Here is a 20,891-nt window from a genome sequence, read left to right as displayed (position 1 = left end):
ATTGCTAATTGTGATCGGTCACTCCTTGCTCAATTCCTGTTTTGACTTCTTTGACTCATAGATAGTCTAATTTATGCTTAACGTTAGTTGTATTATGTGGAGTATCTATTAATAATCGAGGTTTATTCAATATTTATCGCATATTTGATCGCTTATCGCAATCGCGCTCTCAACTCGAATTACGCATCTTGGTTATTGTTATACGTGTGTGTGTGCCTTTTACGTGTTACTTGTGCATGTTTATTTATGATGTGTTGTGGTGATCAATCGAAACGCAATCGAAACTCAATCGTAGTCGAATCGCAAACGCTAAACGCAAGTAAAATAGGATGATTGTATGTTAGTTATAGTAGTTGGGATTAAAAGTAATTTGAATAGGAAATGCTATCGCATTCGCATCGCTCGCAATCGCAATCGAAACAGCAAAACTCGTCGCACCGAACACTCAAACCGGTTGATTGATCGACCAGGTGACCAACCGATCGACCAGCTGATCGATCGAGCTACCGCTCGATCGGCCAGCCAATCGATCAGGCTGCCACCCGATCGATCCACCCCTTTCCACTTTGGGTAACCCTATAAATACCCCATGTCACCATCAAACTTTCTACTTTTGGTACTCTTTGTCCGACCAGCGCTTCAACCTTGCTTTTTCTCCGATTTCTCTCAATTCTGGTAAGATCTCGACCTAAATCTTGTACATCTTTGATCTACACTTGATTCTACACCGTTCTATCTTTTGAATATTAACTTTTAACCGTGAAATCACTAGATTTGAGGTGTTCTAGGGTGGCGTCATCATGGTGTTCTTAGGAACTTCATGTTTTGGCTTCAATCCTTCAAGAACAACTTGGATCTAACCGATTTCCACATAAACAAACAAAGATCTTTCATGGATCTAAACATATTCATGGTGAAAAGGGATTGAGAGAAGGTTTTCCAACTTTCTTTCAACTCTTTTACACTCAATGCACTCAAAACCGATAGAATCGGAGCTTGTACCGACTTCCTACACATACATGTGGGTGTGTTGGTCCAAGATCTGGATTCTATCTACGAGGTTTACCGATTTCGGGTTAAACATGGAACACCGTCTTGAACAGTTAACTTATCGGATTTGGGTGGTTCCTGTCCGATCAGGAGTACCAAGTATTGACGAGGTTTCTATTGCTTAACACGTTATCAAAAAATCTTGATAAAACGACAAACTATCAAAACAACCAAGTGTCGAATGAACGGAACGACCAGGACGGAATGCCGTCCGATCGGACTACCATCCGATCGGACTGTCATCCGAACGGGTTGTCACCCGATCGACCTGCACCTTGGCCCTACAATTAACTTTCGTTTTCAAAATCTTGAAGATGAACATTGAATGAAGGACTGACCGATCGGACTACCATTCGATCGGACTACCACTCAACCATATAATGGCCAGACTTCAACACTTAAACAATTTTTAACATGTTCAATACCAACGGATTGCCACCCGATAGAACTACAATCCGATCGAACGACAAACTGCGGTGAACTTGTTCTCACTAAAGTGTCCAACTAATCGGGTTATCGTCCGATCGACCGACCTGAAAAGTAGAGATACTTCGATGTTTTCTAAATACTACGACAAAAACTTCAAAAGTCAAGCCATCATACACAAACACATCCTTCTCAAAAGAGGAAACAACCCACTCGAAAGGCCATCTGATCGGATGACCATCCGAGCGGACTGTTATTTGCACGACCCGCTGTCCGATCAGACTACCATCTGATCGAACCGCTGCCCGACCCTCTAACACTTGTATCGTTTTACGTGTCACTTATCGTTATGCTATCATTCTAGTCAGGCTAACCTTACTCTCTAATGCTCCCTTCAATCCACCAATCGCTGTGAGTATACTCGATCCCTTTTTGCTTTATGCACTTTTGGGTGTTACATATGTTACTTATTCTAAATCACATTGAACACACTACGCAATACTTTTAACGCTAACCGTTACCGCATGTTATACGTGACTTAATGAATGCTTGTTTGTTATGTTTACACATGGAATGCTGTCTACCTGCCTTAGCAACGATAGTACTATAGTTTGGTCTCAGCACCTGTTCACTCAGGGGTTGTTAAGGACAATTAGTTACATGGCTCACAGTGGTGAGTATGTATCGCGAACTGCCTTGGGCAGTCAACCCGCAGTCATTGGTATCGATAGGTTCATGTCGATAACAAACATGCCTCATTTCACACTGTGTACGTGCTGGTTATGCATAATCGATTTCGAACTCTATTATATCTATTAAACTTGTATGCTCACCTTTACACTATGTGTATTGACTTTTACTTTAACGTATGTGACACGTGCTTAGGATGCTTACTTTGCTGTGAAATCGAGGCTAGGAAAGACCTAGGTCAACAATAAACAATTGTCTGTAATAAGAATCTGAGTTGTCGGAACAGAACAATTTTACTAGATCTTTTCTGTAATAATTGTATTATCATATATGACATGGTATGGGACGTGTTGCTTTAAATATTTGGTAAATATAGTTGTTATGGAAACTTCTGGACAATCTGTTTCGCTCAGTGCCGCGCCCCGATGTTTCCGCCATCGGTTGGGGTGTGACAGTTGCGTTTTGCGTATAGGTATACGATGCTACGCTTCAGCGATTGTTTTTAGATGACTATGTATTTAAGGGTACTCGGACGGTGAGGGTGGCTCTTTTGTTGTTTGAGACTGTTTACCCTCTTTGGTTGGGTCTGTGTTATGCTGGAACTTTCGAAGGTATTGGTTATTTAGTGGGTGAGTATGACTCTCTTGTCGCACCACATTATTTAAATTATATCTATGTGTCTATGACGCTATGTTGAAACATACAAAGCCAAAGGTGCAACCTACAATGCACTGAAATCTTTAACTTCGTTCATTTCAAAGGACCATGGTGTCCTTCGGGTATTTGATGCTCTGCTAAGACATTATTGGTTGATATTTTTTGTAACATATTGATTACAAGTTTATCTTTCACATTGCTTAATTGTTTTATACATTTTCGTACTGACTATGCTATGATGATTCGATTGTAGCATTAGTAATATCGGAGTTTGTAGATCCAATCTATATCTTAGTTGGCCAATGTAGATCGAAATTGTGTTGTTTGGAGATTTTCTCTACACCTTTTGCAACTACGACTGTAGCCATAGTATATTTTGTCGAAAACGAATTTTGGCTATAATTTTGAGCCTCTGGTCTTATTATTATTTTTTTTTTTTTTTGCTTTTGATTCGTATAAGAAATTTGGTTTTTGGTTGATCATATGTTGTTTGTACGTAGATTGGATTCCCAAAAATATGATGACTATCATTGGTGGATGTTTGGAAGTACCATTTGGTTAGTTTTTGTTATCTGCTCGATGATGGTGAGGGTAACCTCATCTGAGACGTTTTTTCTTATTTGTTAATTATGTTGCCTTTGTTGTTGGTTTTTGGGTTTACATGAGGTAAGTGGATTTCATAGTTTCTTTATGATGACGTATTTATGGCTTATGTTTACTTTCTTATGGCAATGAAAATGTTTTTTCATCTAGGCATGGCAATGAAAGTGGGTTTGATGTAGCCACTAGTTGCACCAATAACTTGAGTATGTAAATCAATTATATAATGTTAATGAGTAATATCTACGCTCATTGTTGGTTGTAACATTTTCTTTCTTGGTTTCCTTGTTTTACTGTGTTGTTCCTTTTGCTATTTTGTTTGTACCAGCTAGGTTTGTGGGGATTATGGTGGATTAATGATTTTAACTTTCGCTTTATTGGTTTAACGCTTGCTTATTGTTTTTGTAACAGAATGTTGACTGCCAAGTTTGATACCAATGTGAAAACCCGAAATTTCAAGGTTTTATCGTGTACTGTTTCCTCTCATGATCCGTCTAGCGTTGTAATTATGTGTACGTTTTATGAATTAGTCACACATGTTGATCGTGTTGCATGTTTATGTTTATAAAATTTGTTGCATGGTTATGTTTATAAAATTTATTGCACAATTATGTTTATAAAATGGTCCTGTCACTATCTTGGTCCCGAGTCTTTTGTGCACAGCCCAAGGCTGACGGATTTAAGCTGGGCCCGACCCACTCGGTTAAGCACATGCATATCCTTAAATTTTACGTGACTCCCATAATCTAGCAAAAACACAAACCAACCATATTTCCCTTTCTTTTTCCTCTCGGCGACGACAACAAAGGAAATCTTTTCCTTCTCGTTCCTGTGATCTCTCCTGCTTGTAACCCCTTGGCTAGTAAGGTTAGTTTTGATTTAGAGCTCTTATTGATTGTCTCGGTTATGTTAAACTGGTGAAGGTGTTGGCTATGATCTAGGGATTTTGCTAAAATGTTGTTTAGCATGTTTCGATTACATAAGTGATATGGATATTTAGGACTACATGAGGATAGTGTCTAAATCTTGGTGTTCATGTAGATCGAATTACATGTTGATTTCAACATATTGATATAAGGTTTCGGATAATCTATGATATGTATGATGATGAATGTTTATGTTTATAAAATTTATTTGTTGCATGTTAATAGTAATTATGAATGAGGAACCTGATTTGGCTCGTGTGAGTATGATGATGATATTTTAATAATCAGGCTATGATCACTTGGGTAATATTAATTATGAGCAGCATAGGAGGTGCCAATCTTGATTTAGAGTTATAGAACTACAATGGTAACCTTTGCCTATTGATTGAAGCTTATGATAATTAAAGGTTGGACAAAATTTAAGGGGTAATAAACTTGATTATGTAACTGATTGAATTGATTTTGGCAAACAATAAGTGGGCAACTGATTTCCATGTATCACAATTACACACAAGTAAATCGCACAGTGCAAGCCGTACGGTAAAAAGCCTGCACACTCAAGTGAGTAGCAAACTCACATGTTAAGTGTTGTTATGTGACATGCACGTGAGATGTGGACTTGTATGAGATTTGAGTACTTGCTATGTGTTATACGATGGCTTGCTATGTGTTATACGATGACTTGCTATGTGTTATATGACGATCTTATCTGTGAAAATACGTGATTTAATTGATTATGAAACTGATTTTTATTGGTAACCACGGTAGGGTTTGGTTGACCAACTTGGAACGGGTAACTTAACATACCGAGCAAAACTAAGGTGAGTTCATTTCTTTTGAGCATGCGTCCCGGTGGGTGGGACAATCAAACGGGTATTCCTGAAAGGAATACACCTTTTCTGGGTAAAACTGGGATGTTGGATAATACACTTATTCCTATCACTTTAAGTCCCATCTTATACCGAATTAGTTACTTGAGAGGTAACGGGGTATTAGTTGATAGCGCTATTAGGCTTGGCAACCTCACACCGTACCTGAGAGGACGGGCGTGAACTAATGACCTTAAATCACGACCAATGTTTTGATAGGGGCATGGGGGACGGGCAAACAATCTGACGCCATCTTGCGGTACTCGAGTTATTATCAACATTGTTATTAAACTGGACTAAGCTTTTGGCAACTAACGTTTTCAGAAAAACTATGAACTCGCCGGCTTTGTGCTGATACACTTGTTGCATGCTCTCAGGTCGTTAGATTTCTGGATATGAAACTTGTTGTTTGGATTCGCTAGAGTGGTCATGTGTCGAGAAACTTGGAAACATGTGACAAGACTTTTGGTTTTCTTTTATTTAATTTTTGAAATATTTGAACAATGATTTACTTAATGCTTCCGCTGAACTTGTTAAACTTTAAGATATGTTTTGAGAATACTTTAACGTAATAAATGAGAACTTTTATATAATATCTTGTTATTAGTTCAATGTGAATGGTGGTTGGATCCTGGTATGTCGCACGCCTAGCGGGGTGTCCGCATGTGGTATGTCGGGGGTGTGACAACCAAGATAGTGGATAAACTCATTCCCAAGTATTTTAAGAAGCATTGCCAAAGTGCTCCTATGAATAGGGATAAAGTGATGACCCCCTATATGATATGTTTAATAGCGATCTTTTATATGTTTTATCCGTTTAACATTTTCGGTACAACTAATATTAGGCATTCTTGATTAGGCTCTTTACTTTAGGCGTTTTAGATGACTTTTAATAAGCAACCACGCCTAATTTAATCGACCAACAATGGTTGATAAGCCATTTAGTTTGGTTGGAGTTATATTGGTGTGTACCTTATACATTTTTTGTTCTCTTGTGCAATAGGTTATTACAACTTATGCATAACTATGTTTGCTTCATTGATTCATTATTTCCTTATTGCCTGCCCAGTTTGGTACGTATTTCAGATTTACATTTCGGGTTAGGATGCGTGTGCTGGAGCCTAGAGTTGATTACATCATGGTAAGCGTACGACTTATCGTTTTATTATTACATGCCTTTTGTTATGTTCATAGATATTGAATTATTATTTTTTAGGTGAACAGGCATACACAATTCCTAGACAACCGATGTTTTTTGTTGTATTAACCTATGGGTGTAACCAACAATTAAGCCCCGGTTTATGTACCCGCTACCGGATGGAATCAGTGGTGAAAAAAAAGACGTTGCCACAACATCAAGATGCGCGTGCTTTTGTAGTACACAAAAGTTCAGTTGGGTTTATAATTTTTGTGAAAGTAGTATGCTTATAGTTGTAATAGTCTTTGTTACATGAAAACAAACGAGTTTATTAGTTTATATCATATGACATTTTGTATCTAAATGTTATGTATTCATTTGTATTGTTAATATGTAACATCCATTAACGGGTTTGTCTATATTATAAACGTTAATATGTAACAACCATTAACGGGTTCGTCTATATTATAAACGCTTTGACGTGCGGGAACATAATCCTAGTTATACCAAAATTGCATTGAATAATGTTTGTTATACACACGTACAAATGCGTACAAGTGTACAACCTAACCCATCATAATTCATAATGGTTAATCAAAATAATGACGTCATAATCAAAGAGACTTAATATTAGACTTATTCAAGATAAAGATCTAAACGAGTGGCCACAAGTGAGCTGGAGCACGACTTATTCAATAGTCAACATGACCTCGATCTAGTTAATGAGTCCCTTCTTCACTCTCCGTGTCTCCCCACCAGCCTTATTTGTGAGCCGCGTCTAGCCGGTATTTGTCGAATTGTCGATAGCAACAAACACACGTCATGGCCCGAGATCTATGGCCACCCGGTTTCCGCTTCTACCCAACCGAAGAAGAGCTCGTTGCATTCTATCTTCCAAACAAACTCGAAGGCCAAAGAGATGATCTTCATCATGTTATCCCCGTTGTCAATGTCTACGAACACGAGCCCTGGCAACTCCCAGGTAACGTTTTTTTTTTAAACGGTGAACTTCATGTATAAAGTTATCACACTCTCCAAATCGGAGAGCCCCGTATTGCCTCACTTTGGCCAAGCTATGTTGTCTTAACCGGGTCCACGCTGGCTTCAAAGTTTGGGTTTTTTGGGCGTTCCCCGGGAAACCATACAGCCGACTGCCACTTAACAGTCGTTGTGTTGTGTCACACCACAAGAGCAGAACTCTCTGACGTAACACACGGTGGGACGAAAACCCAGTTGAGCTCGGGAATCAATCTGACAACCTTAGTTTTAGAATTTAAAAAGAACCAAAAGTGTTTAGATGTTTTTAACGGAATAATGTAACTTTGTCATATATATCTTAGGTGCACAATGATACAGTTAAGCCAAACATAACTAGTATCATTAGTTGGAGTTGATGCAAAGAAAATAATTACTAAATTATAATTAATATAAATTTACATAATCTTAATATATATTTTTTATTTTCTAATTACGACTGTTTAGGTTGCTACACTTGTTATAAAAATATCAAAACAACCTTGATCAACATGTGTATATAAATAACTATTCCGACATGAGACGGTTTCTTTATCTTTTTTTTTTTTTTTGAATGGCAAATTTCTTGTATTTATGTCGTATGTGGGACTCGAACCCAAGACCTCCCACTCCCAAAGTGTTTAAAGGTTTTACCTTTGCCAGTGGACTACCACCCCATTGGTATGGTTTCTTTATCTGATACGAAAAACTAATGTTTTTGTTAGAGGAAGCGGGAGAATTATGCAACGCGGATACCGAGCAATGGTTTTTCTTTGTACCAAAACAAGAAAAGGAAGTTCTAGGAGGGAAGCCGTCTAGAACCACGACTTCTGGGTACTGGAAAGCTACGGGTTCGCCTACATACGTGTATTCATCCATGAGTAAGGTGATTGGAGTGAAGAGAACGATGGTGTTTTACGAAGGGAAATCGACGAAAGGCAAGAAAACCAAGTGGAAAATGAATGAGTATCGGACAATCAATGAAGAACTCGATGCCACTAATACTATTGCTATTCCGAAGGTACATGACTGTCGGGTTGACTCATTTTTATTTTTATTTAGCTTAATAGATAAGTAAGATATAATTTTTATAAGATAACAATATAAAGTTTATGAAAAAAAAAATAACTTAATCCATCATTCTACGCCTTTTATGCTTGAACGAGTTTATTTTGCCATTTTAAATGAAAAATTACACTTTTCGTCCTTTATGTTTGTAGCTAGTTGCAATGGATGACCTTTACCTTTAATAATTACAACCACAGTCCTTTATTTTGAGAACTTGTTACATCTTTCGTCCTTTAGCACTAACTTGGTTAAAATTTTCAGTTAAATTTATTTCACTAAGGGCAGTTTAGTCTTTCTACTTAATTATTTATAGTATAAATAAAAAAATAAAATCAAATATAAATACCTTTTTTTCTTTTTCACTCTCTCCCTCTCTCTAAACAAACAACACAGACATCTCTGGTGAATCCCAATAACCCCCTCCTCCAAATCCAGTCATCACCGACTGTCACTCCCCCACCGACTGTCACTCCCCCACCGCCAAACAATCACTGATAGATTTGATTTTATTTTTTTATTTATACTATAAATAATTAAGTAGAAAGACTAAACTGCCTCCTCCAACACTTTGATTTGATTTTATTTTTTTATTTATACTATAAACAAACAACACAGACATCTCTGGTGAATCCCAATAACCCCCTCCTCCAAATCCAGTCATCACCGACTGTCACTCCCCCACCGACTGTCACTCCCCCACCGCCAAACAATCACTGATAGATTCAAACAAAACATAATTGCAATAATCTGATCAAAGAAATAACTCCTGTTTAGATTCACAAAATTAACAAGCCATTATTTGTTCTAACTTACAAAAAAGCTTGAATCCAATAACTCAAATCTTTCTCCACCACCCCTGTCTTCCGATTCAGATCCACCACCACAAACATGAAATCCCACCTCACCACCACACCATCGTCGGACACTACAACTAGCTCACCACATCTCCGATCTATTCATCCATCACCACCGCCTCCATCAGATCTATTCATCCATCACCACCACCCCTGTCTTCCGGACACCCCGTCGCCGCTATCAGATCTATTCATCCATCACCACCGCCTCCGATCTCCGGCCAAACCACGCTCACTTAGATCTGACGTTTAGCCACCGCCTCCCATCTCCCGTCTTTCAGATCTGTTCTTTTTGGGCGAGTTTGGATGTGGGGTTTCAAATTCAGAAGATGAAATCTGGATCTTGATTTTGGAACCTAATGAGAGGAGATTGGAACTTCCTGTAACTACACCAGAGAGATTCATATGTATAGATATAGATACAAGATCTTCATCGCCTAGATAGATTCAGATGTATAGATATAGATGCGTATCTAGAGAGAGAGAGAAAGAGTACAACAGAGATGATGATCTTAAATGCTGCAGGTTTGGATAAACCCTAAAATAGGTATTTGGGGGAGAAGAGTGGTATTTATATGGTGGGGGTAGTTGCTATGTGAATGGACATAAATGTCCTCACGTGCTCTGCACGTGATGTAATTTAACTTAATTTTCTAACTGGGTTTGGGGTAAAGGACGAAAGATGTAACAGGTTTTCAAAATAAAGGACTGTCGCTGTAATTATTAAAGGTAAAGGTCATCCATTACAACTAGCTACAAACATAAAGGACGAAAAGTGTAATTTATCCCATTTTAAACTTATGTATGTTAGAATTTATACACGATTAGCAATAGCAATAATCTATTTTTATGATTTCATTCTTATATACCCATGGCTTTATAGCCTAGTGGTTTATTCGGGTGGGATAAGACTTTGGACTAATAGGTTCTGAGTTCGATTCCCACAAGGGGGTTTTCCAATATTGGGTTTCTTTCTGAATTGGTGTATGGGCATTATGCCTAGTGGAGATGGATATGATCGGGTGGTTCCACTGGTGGCACGAGGATACTCCAATGGTCCGTCAGTGATCCAAATTTGTCGTTAAAAAAATATCCATCATAAATTAGCAACATTTAGAGTTGTTGTACTCTATGCTTAGGGAGATTTCCAAAAAAAATTGATATAATTACACTTTTAACCTAAAACTCTTTTAGTTTTTTATACTTTTAACCCCAAAGCCTTTTACCTTTATCAATTTAACCTAAGAACTTTTTTACTTTCAACTTTGTTACCCTATACTTTTCATATTTCGCAAAAATTCGTTTTACGATTTGTTCTAATTTTGCGAGTTAACATGACGCAACGTTCATGTGTGGTTCAACGTTTTTACGTTTTGTTTTGTGCTTCGTTTTAAATTTTGCGAGTTAACATTACGCAACGTGCATGTGTGTTCAACGTTTTTATGTTCGTCTATTTTTTCCCATTTGATAGGTTCATCGTGACGCACGGGTCCTAAATCGACTTATTTATTATTTTCTATGTTTTATGTTTCGGTCTAATTTCTCCGCATTAAGACGTCGCAACTTCAGTGTTGGTGGTCACTAGTGGTGTTGTAGCCTTGGTGCTATTTGTCACGGTTTTACCCCCCCCCCCCCCGTAACACGAGGGACTTAATACTAGTTATTAGAAAATTATATTAACGTGGTTTAGTGCTAACTAGTATTAAGACACACCGTGTTGCGGTGGGGTGGGGTGTAAAAGCAAGTAAATAACTAAGAGTGTGCGTGTTGCCACTAAACCAACATTACTTGACAAAAGTCACTTCCGACCACTACTTTAGATGTGAAGTGAATTGAGAAAGCCACAATACCAACATGAAGTAAACCAATGGACTAAATATGTAAATAAGCAAAGTTAACTAATGGACGCAAAAACTTTATTAAAGTCGATAGACCAAACATGTATATTGGGAAAGTTAAAGCAAAGGGACTGTATAGTAAATATAGTAAAAGCAGGAGGTGCAATTAGAAAATTGGACTAAAAAACAAAATCCATTGTAGCTAAGGGTTTGTGTTTTAGTATTATTTATAATTATAATTATAATTATAATTATAATTATAATGTTACCCTATTATATATAGTGTATTGTGAACTGAGTAAACAAATCATAACTTAATTTACACTTGTGTATTGATAATAAAGGGCTATGATTATTAGTTCACAATCAATGGGGTTGTTCACAAATGAACCTAACCCTATGTGTGTGTGTGTGTATATATATAGAGGGGAACGTGAATGTAAAAAGGATATTTTTTCCTACAAAGTGTAAGAAGTCGTCTATGTAGGCATGGTGTTTTATATTCTTTTGATATGGTATAACATAGAAAAATATTAAACACAACAATTTATAACACAGTGATATGTACTCTATGTATTTAATTTAAAACACACTGATTAAATTCTTTGCATGGTGTTTTAGATTTTATGGGGGTGTTTGGCCTAGCTTTTATTTTTTTTGGCTTATGCTTATTTTCTTTCATTTGATAAGTTATTTTTAAGTGTTTGGATTAGTTTATATTCTACAAGTTGATAATTAATAATTAATAATTAATCTTTAGTTGTTTGTTAAGTTATTTTGTATTATGGGAAGGGGTATAATATCATTGTGTGTAATGAGTAAAAAACCATCTTCTTCAAATAAGCTTATTCAAATAAGCTAAAAAACCATATTTCCATAAGCTTCTTGTAATTAGCTTATATAAGCTAATAAGCATAAGCTTAAAAAGCTAAACCAAACACCCATTAGTGCTTATTTTGTAAAAATAAGCTAAAAAGCTAAGAGCTTAGATAAAAAAAAAAAAAAAAAAAAAAAAAAAAAAAAAAAAACTAGGCCAGACACCCCCTATGTCTGGAAAACATTTAGTTGTGTTTTAAAATGTTACGTTTGGTGTTTTCCTATATCATACCATGCCAAAAGAATATAAAAATCATACCGAAAATTTAAAACACCATGACTACATAGACTTCTTACACTTTGTACAAAATATTTCTTTTTTACATAAACCCTTACCTCTATATATATATATATATTATTTGTAATACGTGTTTATTTCAAGTATCGAGTTTTTTTTAAAATTAATTATTCAATAATTAATTCGAGTAACGTTTCTATAAGCATTTGGAAAATTTATACTGAAACATAAAATTTATATGTATGCTAATAAGGATTTTATCAATTTATGCAGTTACGAAACGAGTTGAGCTTATGCAGAGTTTATGTAGTATCGGGAAGGATACGTGCATTCGATAGACGACCTTTAGGAGTAGGAACCGATTCTTCAAGTTTTTCATCGTCTTAGTTAAGATCACCCAACTTATCATAGACAATGTAACTTACATCGTATAACTTATTATTATTTTTTTTCTGAATTTTAGAGGTTTACATTTCTGACGTTCATACATTTGTAAAGTGTATTTTGATATGTGTTTTCTATAGTTATTTTGGTAAGTGAAAAAATAAAGTAGTTCTGACAATATGGTTAAAATTAAAAATAGTTAAGACTGCGGGGAGTGGTTGTGTTGGTTGGGCGGGGGAAGTCAGCCAACGTTGGCTAAGCCAATCCATGCCAGCGTTGGTGTTGGCGTTGCCCATCCAGCGTCGTTATGGAGCCTGGCGTGAGGCGAGGGGCGTGGTGAGCTGGCTAGCCAGGACTGGACCTTCATTTTTGACCGTTAGCCATAGCCGTTTGGCATGAAGGTTTAATGGTAAAAGTTAATTTTTTCAAAAAACCTTACAAATTTTTACCTATAAATGCCCCCCCCCCCCCCCTTCAATTTTTTTACAAAATTATTCAACCCACTCTCACACAAAACTCTCAATTTTTTTCCAATCAAATAACAAAATCGAAAATGGTGAACTGGACTGAGGAGGAGGAGGAGGAGATCGCGCTCGTCACTTCGATCGTCGACGCACAACGTACGTTGCAACGCGGTCAAACCGCGTACTGGAGGCACGGCGGGAATCTAGAATTTAAGTGGGTTCCCCACTTTAATATTTATAGAACTTTGTAATTTTTTTTAGGAATTATTAACTACTTTTTTTATTTTTTAGAATTTAATAAGTAGTCTTTTTTATTTTTTAGGATTTATTAACTACTGTTTTTTTAGGATGTTATGTAATTTTTTTAAATAATACAACATTGATTTTATTTTACAAATCTCAACTATTTAAAAATAGAATAATGGATTTTAATAATCCAAACTATTAGCCGTTGGCCGGCAACGTTCCCAACTTAAAAAATTACCAGTGGTAGTCCCACATTTTCACATATTGTAAACTAACGGACCTTTACTAACATAACTTTAATTCTTTTTGTCTCTTTATCTTTTTCGGTTTAGTAAAGGTCTATTGGTTTACAATATATGAAAAGGTGAGACCACCACTAATTATTTTTTAAGTTGGAATTGTTGTCGGTCAACAACTAATAATTAGGATTATTAAAATCCATTATTCGTTAAAAAAAACAAAGTCAGCCGACATGGTTGCCTAACGCCGCTAACCCACGCCACTACCACACCCCACTTTTTTTGGGATGGTCTAATGGACCCACTATCATCACGTGTCGAGCAAAGCACCCAACCCAATCCCCACTCTCCGAATTATAAAGGAGAAATCGTTGTTCTTTGTAACCAGTGAATCGAGGCTCAGATAGGTTGGACCACTGACATGTGTACTTGTTTTTTGGGCTTGGTGGCTGAACATGCAAACCATGATCCCAGTCCACTCGGATCTTGCGGATTACGTCAGGCACAGGCACACCGAACTTGGTTCAAAAAATTTCTTGACTTCTTATCGTGTGGGACAAGTAAGCATTTTTATAAAAAGAAAATGAAAAAAAAAAACTTTTTTATTTGAACGATGTAAAACAACTAGTTAATGCTTGGACCGCGTTGCAGGACGATAGACCAAATATTTCTCAACTAATTAGAAAGCGCTATTATAGCTTTGCTAGAAAAAAAAAAAACCTAAAACGATAACAAAATCATAATTTTGAGTTCGGGCCAAGACTGTAATTTGTCAGGATTAATGAGCGAGTGTTAAACAGCTCATTGACAGGAAAGAAAAATTAAGTCGAGTCAACAAATTAAAACAAACACTTCTATAGTTTTGCTAAAAAAAACTAAAATGATGGCAATAATGTAATTTTGAACGGAGCGAAAAAATTACCTCACATTTAGTGATAATTTTATCAAAGTACAAACGTACATGTTATCAAAGTTACCTCACATTTAGGTGTTGTTTGTTTTTGCAGATAAAAACTGTCTGCAGTCTGATTTCAGCTGATTTTATGTCTGCAACTGAAGATATGGTCGGAAGGTCTGCAAGCTGAAAATATAATACTATTTGTTTTATAAACTGGATATCGTCTGTATAACATAAAAAAACCATAATACAATCACCACCTCCCAACCTTATCTTCTCTACATAAACTATCCAAACAAACCACACACACATACTGCTCTCCCACTCTCTCGAATCCCACTGCAGATACACACACAAAGCCCACATCAAATATGAACATCATCTTCCTCAAATATATTTCCATTTCCAATACATACAAATGAAAGTGCATTTGGAGGGCGGGAATAGTCCTCATCGGTGGTTGGCCAAAAGTGGCCGCCACTTTGGTGTTTTTTTTTTATTTTTTTCTTTTTTTTTCATATAATAGTTATTTGTAGGTCATGTTAAATTACAATTTTATCTTAAGTGTAAAATTACGATTTTACCCCCAGTTCAAAACAAAATTTTGCTTTTATCCCCTTCTTAAATTTACGATTTTGTGTTTCCCTGACATTGGTCGAAAAGGGTGGTCGCCTTTCCTCTATTGGACCAATCATTTTATTATTTTATATCCACTTTAAAATTATGGTTTTGCCCTCAGTTAAAAATTACGCTTTTCTCCCAACTTAAAAATATATTAACTTTTTTGCCAGCAGCTCAAAATTACAATTTTGCCATCGGTTCAGAAATTAAGATTTTACCCTCAGCTTTTTATTTTATACCCGCTTTAAAATTACGGTTTTCCCCTAGTTTAAAATTACGTCTTCGTCCCCAGTTCAAAATAAAATTATGCTTTTGCCCCCAGCTCAAAATTACGATTTTTCACTCGGTTCAAAATTGCGATTTCACCCCAGTTTAAAATTATTTTTCTGCCCCCAGCTAAAAATAAAAATATGGTTTTCCCCTACCTCAAAATTACCATTTTACCCTCGGTTCAAAATTATGATTTTCCCCAGTTCAAAATAAAAATATGACTCTACAACCAGCTAAACCGAAAATACAATTTCACCCTCGGTAAAAAAATTACGCTTTTACCCTCAGCCAAATTTACGTTTTCGTCCCAGTTCAAAATAAAATTTTGTTTTCCCCCGGCTCAAAAGTACGATTTTACACCAGTTTATTATTTTATACCCGATTTAAAATTATGGTTTTTCCCCCAGTTTAAAATTACGTCTTTACCCCCAGTTCAAAATAAAAATATGCTTTTGCCCCCAGCTAAAATTCACGATTTTCCTCTCGGTTCAAAATTACGATATCACCCTCAATTCAAAATTACGTTTTTTTGCCCCCAGTGGAAAATAAAAATATGGTTTTCCGCTAGCTAAAAATTAGGATTTTACCCTCGGTAAAAGTATTTGATTTTTCCCCCAAGTAAAAATAAAAATATGACTTTGCCCCCAGCTTCGTGTCAAGGAGCTGCCTAACACTCTTTTTACTTTTTCTTTCTGGCAAACTATGGTACTGCCTTTTTAATTGGTTAAGAATTATTCGGCCATCGCCCCGCAACGCGGGCGGGGCAACACCTAGTTCAACCACAAAGCCAAAACACCCTCTCATTTCTCTGCCCCTCTCCCTCTCGATGCTCTGAACGACGACCGGGTTTCCCATCGGGTTTCCGGCGTATAACAGTGGCGGCGGCGAGACACCCAACATCTCAAACCCCCCTTCCTTCGATCTGTGTAATCGGCCGACCACCACCACCGTCTGGTGGTGGCGTGACGACGAAACGGAGAAGATCAGATGGTCGACGAGAGAGAGAGAAGCCGGAGAGAAAGAGGTGGAGGTGGTGGTGGCGGTGGCGGTGGCGGTGTAATTGTGGAGGTGGTGGTGGGTTGAAGGTGACGGTGGAGGTGGGTTGAAGGTGGAGGTGGAGGTGGGTTGAAGGTGACAGTGGAGGTGGGTTGGAGGTGGAGGTGGTGGTGGTGGTGGTGGTGGTGGTGCTGGGTTTTAAAGAGGGAGACAGAGAGGAGGAAGATGTGGGTTTTGAAGATCTGAGACTTTGTGAAGATGATAAACATAAGCTTTTTTTAAGCTAATAAAAACACTTTTTAGATCTTCTTTAAAAAAAAATAGTCTTCAACGTCTTATGTCTGTCCGTCTGAAGACATAGGCTCCTTGCAAATGTTTTAAGCAAAAACAAACAGCCCCTTAATGGCTTTTTTTTTACAAATCCACGTTGTTTATCTTTTCACTATTCTAATAATAGTAAAAATTAGATTTATATATTATTATAATTTTTGTAGCTTTCAAGTTATTCTATTATATATTTATTAATTGTAAACGTATTTAGTTTTTTGTTATAACTTTTAGGATATGATCTTTTATAAAATTTCAAATATGCCGTTTCGACATATCTATCTATATCTCGGAAAAAAAATTAAAACTGAGTTGTAACTGGTAATGTAACCAAAGTACAAACATACACGTTATCATATCTATATTACATTTAGTGTTTTTTTTTTTTTACAAATTGACGTTGTTTACTCTTTTCGCTATTATAATAATATAGTGATGCTTTATAAAATAATCAATACACCGTTACGACGGGCTTATTTTTATCTACGTTTTAATAGAAGTTTGTTTTAAATTAAGAAGAGTCAAATATAATTGATTTTCTTGTTCTTTTACTTTGACGAATCAAACCAATACCATCCAAACAACTTTGGGTATACTTTATATATTGTAAGCTATAACGAATGTCGGTACCACCGAACAACATCGGTACTAGCAATCTCAATCTGTACCGGTACCTGTTTTAGTCAAAAATCAAACAAAGGATAATGTAACCAAATCTGATTTTGTGATGTAGTTTGCTTGAATGGTGAACAAGTATGTGACCAAATGTGAAATGTAGAGAGCAATGAACACAATGATTTATACGAGGAAAAAACCCCTGATCTTTATGAGATCTCCGGCATAAAAAACCTCAAATAGTGAAAACTATCACTATAAACTATATTGCACAAAAAAGATTACAACTTCAGATGTTGATCAAGTGTTGTACAATGATTATTTTCTAATGTGAAAGAGAGTTTTGTTTGGAAATGTATTCGAGCCTGTATTCGTGAATGTCAGTGTGTGTATCAACCAATGTTCTGCCTAAAACAATTGATCAACCCCTTTTGAAATAAGCTAACAACTAAGTCCGAAATTCATGGGAGACCACGTCCAAGCTCATGAACGTTGAGGATAAGTGATCCAGGCAACAATTAAGGATAAATGATCTACAATTAGCAAAACATATGCCCTAACTGTACCGTGGAACCAAACTGAGATCGTCCCAAATAACGATGCCATGTCGATTACGATCAAACAACATCAGTACTATCTGTAAGGTCACCTAATCTAACATTAACAGAATCAATCACTATCAAACACACGCAATACGCTGTGCGGAATCCATCGTATAATCACAGTAAATAGAAAAATGAGTATAAACAGAGAATGCAAACACAAAATGCACTTATATTAAACACCATTGAAAACACACAATTTACAATGAATCACCCAAAACTCTCCAAATCATAACCTATACATCACTATATATAGGCTAAAGAATCATTTTCGAACACAAACATACTGTCCGGAAATATTCACTAAATGCGAACAAGGTTATCATCACGGAAAAACATATTCCCTGATGGATTACACACACTTCTTAGGATTATATACCAGGACCTTCATCATGAATAAACACATTTCCTAATTTTACATAGTGTCCGGTTCTATCCTCTAACCCTAACATTTCTAACACTTAAACTAATCTCCAAAATACACTAAGTATAATTCTCGAATGTGTTCATCACTAGCTAGTGCACTTACAGACTCCCCCTTGATGAATGTTGATGTCTTCAAAAACTTATTGCATATCTTCGTCAACACTTGGAATATAAGCTCACTGCACAAACTCCTTTCTTCAAACAAAGTTCTACAATCCGTCGATATTGCAAAGCAATCCTTCTCATATTCGGATGATAATGAATATCATGCCTTTGTAAACCTTTCAAGTCTTCAATCTTGAAATTGATTAAACACATTGGATCTAAAATTCTAATAATCTCATCCAAAACATTATCTGTTGAGATTACAGCTTCACCCGTCTTCGAATCAACGTACCAACTTTGAATTCCTTTCAAACAATCCAATTTGAATTCTTTAAGTGGAATCTCTCTCAAACATCTTGCTGGTTTATACACCATACAATATATCTTTTTACCGGTAGTTGGATCCCTACTTCTAACACGACGACCAACTCGAGGTTTAAATAATTTCCACTTGCTATCCCAGCTCTCTTTCCTCAAATTTTGTATCAAACCATTAACATATCCAGATGTTCTTGTATTAATATCTCGTTGTGCTAACTGATGTAAATCATGTGCTGGCAAAATACTTAACTTTTTAGCACTGCACTTGAAATATTAGACACCATCTGTACTTTTAATGCATTTTTAATGTTTTGAACAACATTAGCCAAACTTCCAGACATTACTTTGATTTAAAAAATCAATTTTTGAACCGGACAATTAATCCTTTATCAATGTTATTCCCTGATCATAAATAATCACTGAATAATAAATAATCCATGAATCATATTAATCCCTGAACAAAGATTAAACCATGATCTCTAAATCCGGACATATGATAATTACTGATCTTGAATTTTCCCTAATGAATCAGTAAACCCTAAACTGTAACACCCCGAAAATATAAAACTTTATATGAGAATTATAAAGTATTAATAAAACAAGAACCAACTAACTAGGAATTTATAACCCAGTTAGTGTTACGAGTCTTGAAGTGATTTATAATAAGGTTAAAACCCCCAAACTATAAGTTAAACAAGAGTTGAGGGACCAAATTAGTAAAAACTGAAACTTTAATGATTAAAATAACAAATAACTCGCCAAACACACACACATGTGTGTGTGTGTTTGGATCGAACAGAAGAAAAGGGCGACCAGGGGGTTTCCTTCAAACCCTAAATTCCACAAAAAACTCACAATTGGAAGCCTAAATCAAGTCCAAATCGAAAACTGAATACATAGTAGTGATCACCTCGACAAAGGGATCGTAAGGTATGTGAAATTTTGATATTTGGTTCCACTTCAAATTTTAGATGAACTCATGAGTTTTGAAATTGAACCTGCATGATTGTTGTATTGATGAAATTAGAAGCAAATTGATGTCTAGAGATAAACCCTAGATGAATTCTTGTTAAAATCTAGCATTATACTTGTGGGGTTTATAATCACCATGGTAGGTGATTTGTGAGTTTGTAGAAACTAAATAAACACTAGGATTATGATTCTTATTCTAATGAAATCTGAATTCATGTGGTAAATTCTGAAATATTGATGTTAAAATTTAGTATAGATTTGCTAAATTGAAGTTGATTTAGATGGAAACAACAAGTCATGAATTTAGTATTGATTATGTAAAAATCCGACCCGCTAGGTGTTTGCTAAAACGCCTAAGTGAGGATTAAAATGTTAATAATCGGACAAAAACGCAGATTCGGATATCATAATGAATTATGATAAATGATTGTAAAAAGGGTTCTAAATTGGTTGTGAATGGAACTCTTTAGGTAAAGAATCCGGATCGTCAAGCGGACAAGCCGGAGGTGATACGCGGTTGAAGGGTGTGCTCTAAAGGTACGCGACTTATGGTTTCGTTACATTATGTTTAATTAATTGTTTTAGCTTGTTAAATTTAAATTTGTCAAAAGGAGACCCGTTAAGTCAAGGAAGTGATGAAGCTCACTAGACAAACAAAACGGGTCAAAACAGTTGTTAAAATAGAGTTTGGTATGTCTTTGAGATGGTGGTCTCCATTCGACATCCAAACGGGTCAAAACAAAGTCGAGTTGTAAATTTCGAGGTGAATGACCATCACTTGTTGATTGGTTATAAATAAAGCGTAAGCCGTGAAGCAGACACGCTAAACATGTTGCAAAATGAATCCTTGTTATGAGGATTATAGTTCGGAAATTATGCACGTTAAAATGGGTAATAAGAGCATGTTTAAATCCTTGAAAACAAGCATGTTAATTCTGCGTAAGTAACCTGCGTGTGGGGAGCGAAACGTTATAGTGGGTAAACCCGGGATTGGGCAAATTGGCCAAAGTCATGAGATGACAACAATTCAAGTTGTTGAACTTGTAAACAAACGGGTCGAATAAATAAAGAGCCGAATTATAGGCCAACTGTTCTTAAACTGAGATTTTATGTGAATTGTGTCGATAAACACGTCCGTAATTAAATTACGGTCGCGTGGGA

At 36.2% G+C, this 20,891-nt stretch overlaps 1 protein-coding gene across 1 annotated transcript; it reads left to right on the top strand.

Moving 5' to 3' along the window:
* Positions 1–7,010: 7,010 nt before the first annotated feature.
* LOC110908734 (NAC domain-containing protein 90) lies at positions 7,011–12,821 on the top strand. The gene is made up of 3 exons (XM_022153711.2): positions 7,011–7,338; positions 8,096–8,391; positions 12,518–12,821. Exons 1-3 carry the CDS (start codon positions 7,179–7,181, stop codon positions 12,629–12,631), a joined length of 570 nt encoding a protein of 189 aa, XP_022009403.1. The 5' UTR covers positions 7,011–7,178; the 3' UTR covers positions 12,632–12,821.
* The last annotated feature ends 8,070 nt before the right edge of the window (positions 12,822–20,891 follow it).

Source organism: Helianthus annuus, chromosome 14 (assembly GCF_002127325.2).
Source record: "Helianthus annuus cultivar XRQ/B chromosome 14, HanXRQr2.0-SUNRISE, whole genome shotgun sequence".
NCBI lineage: Eukaryota > Viridiplantae > Streptophyta > Magnoliopsida > Asterales > Asteraceae > Helianthus > Helianthus annuus.
The sequence above is the reverse complement of the archived record's forward strand: the minus strand, read 5'-3'. Positions and strand labels throughout refer to the sequence as shown.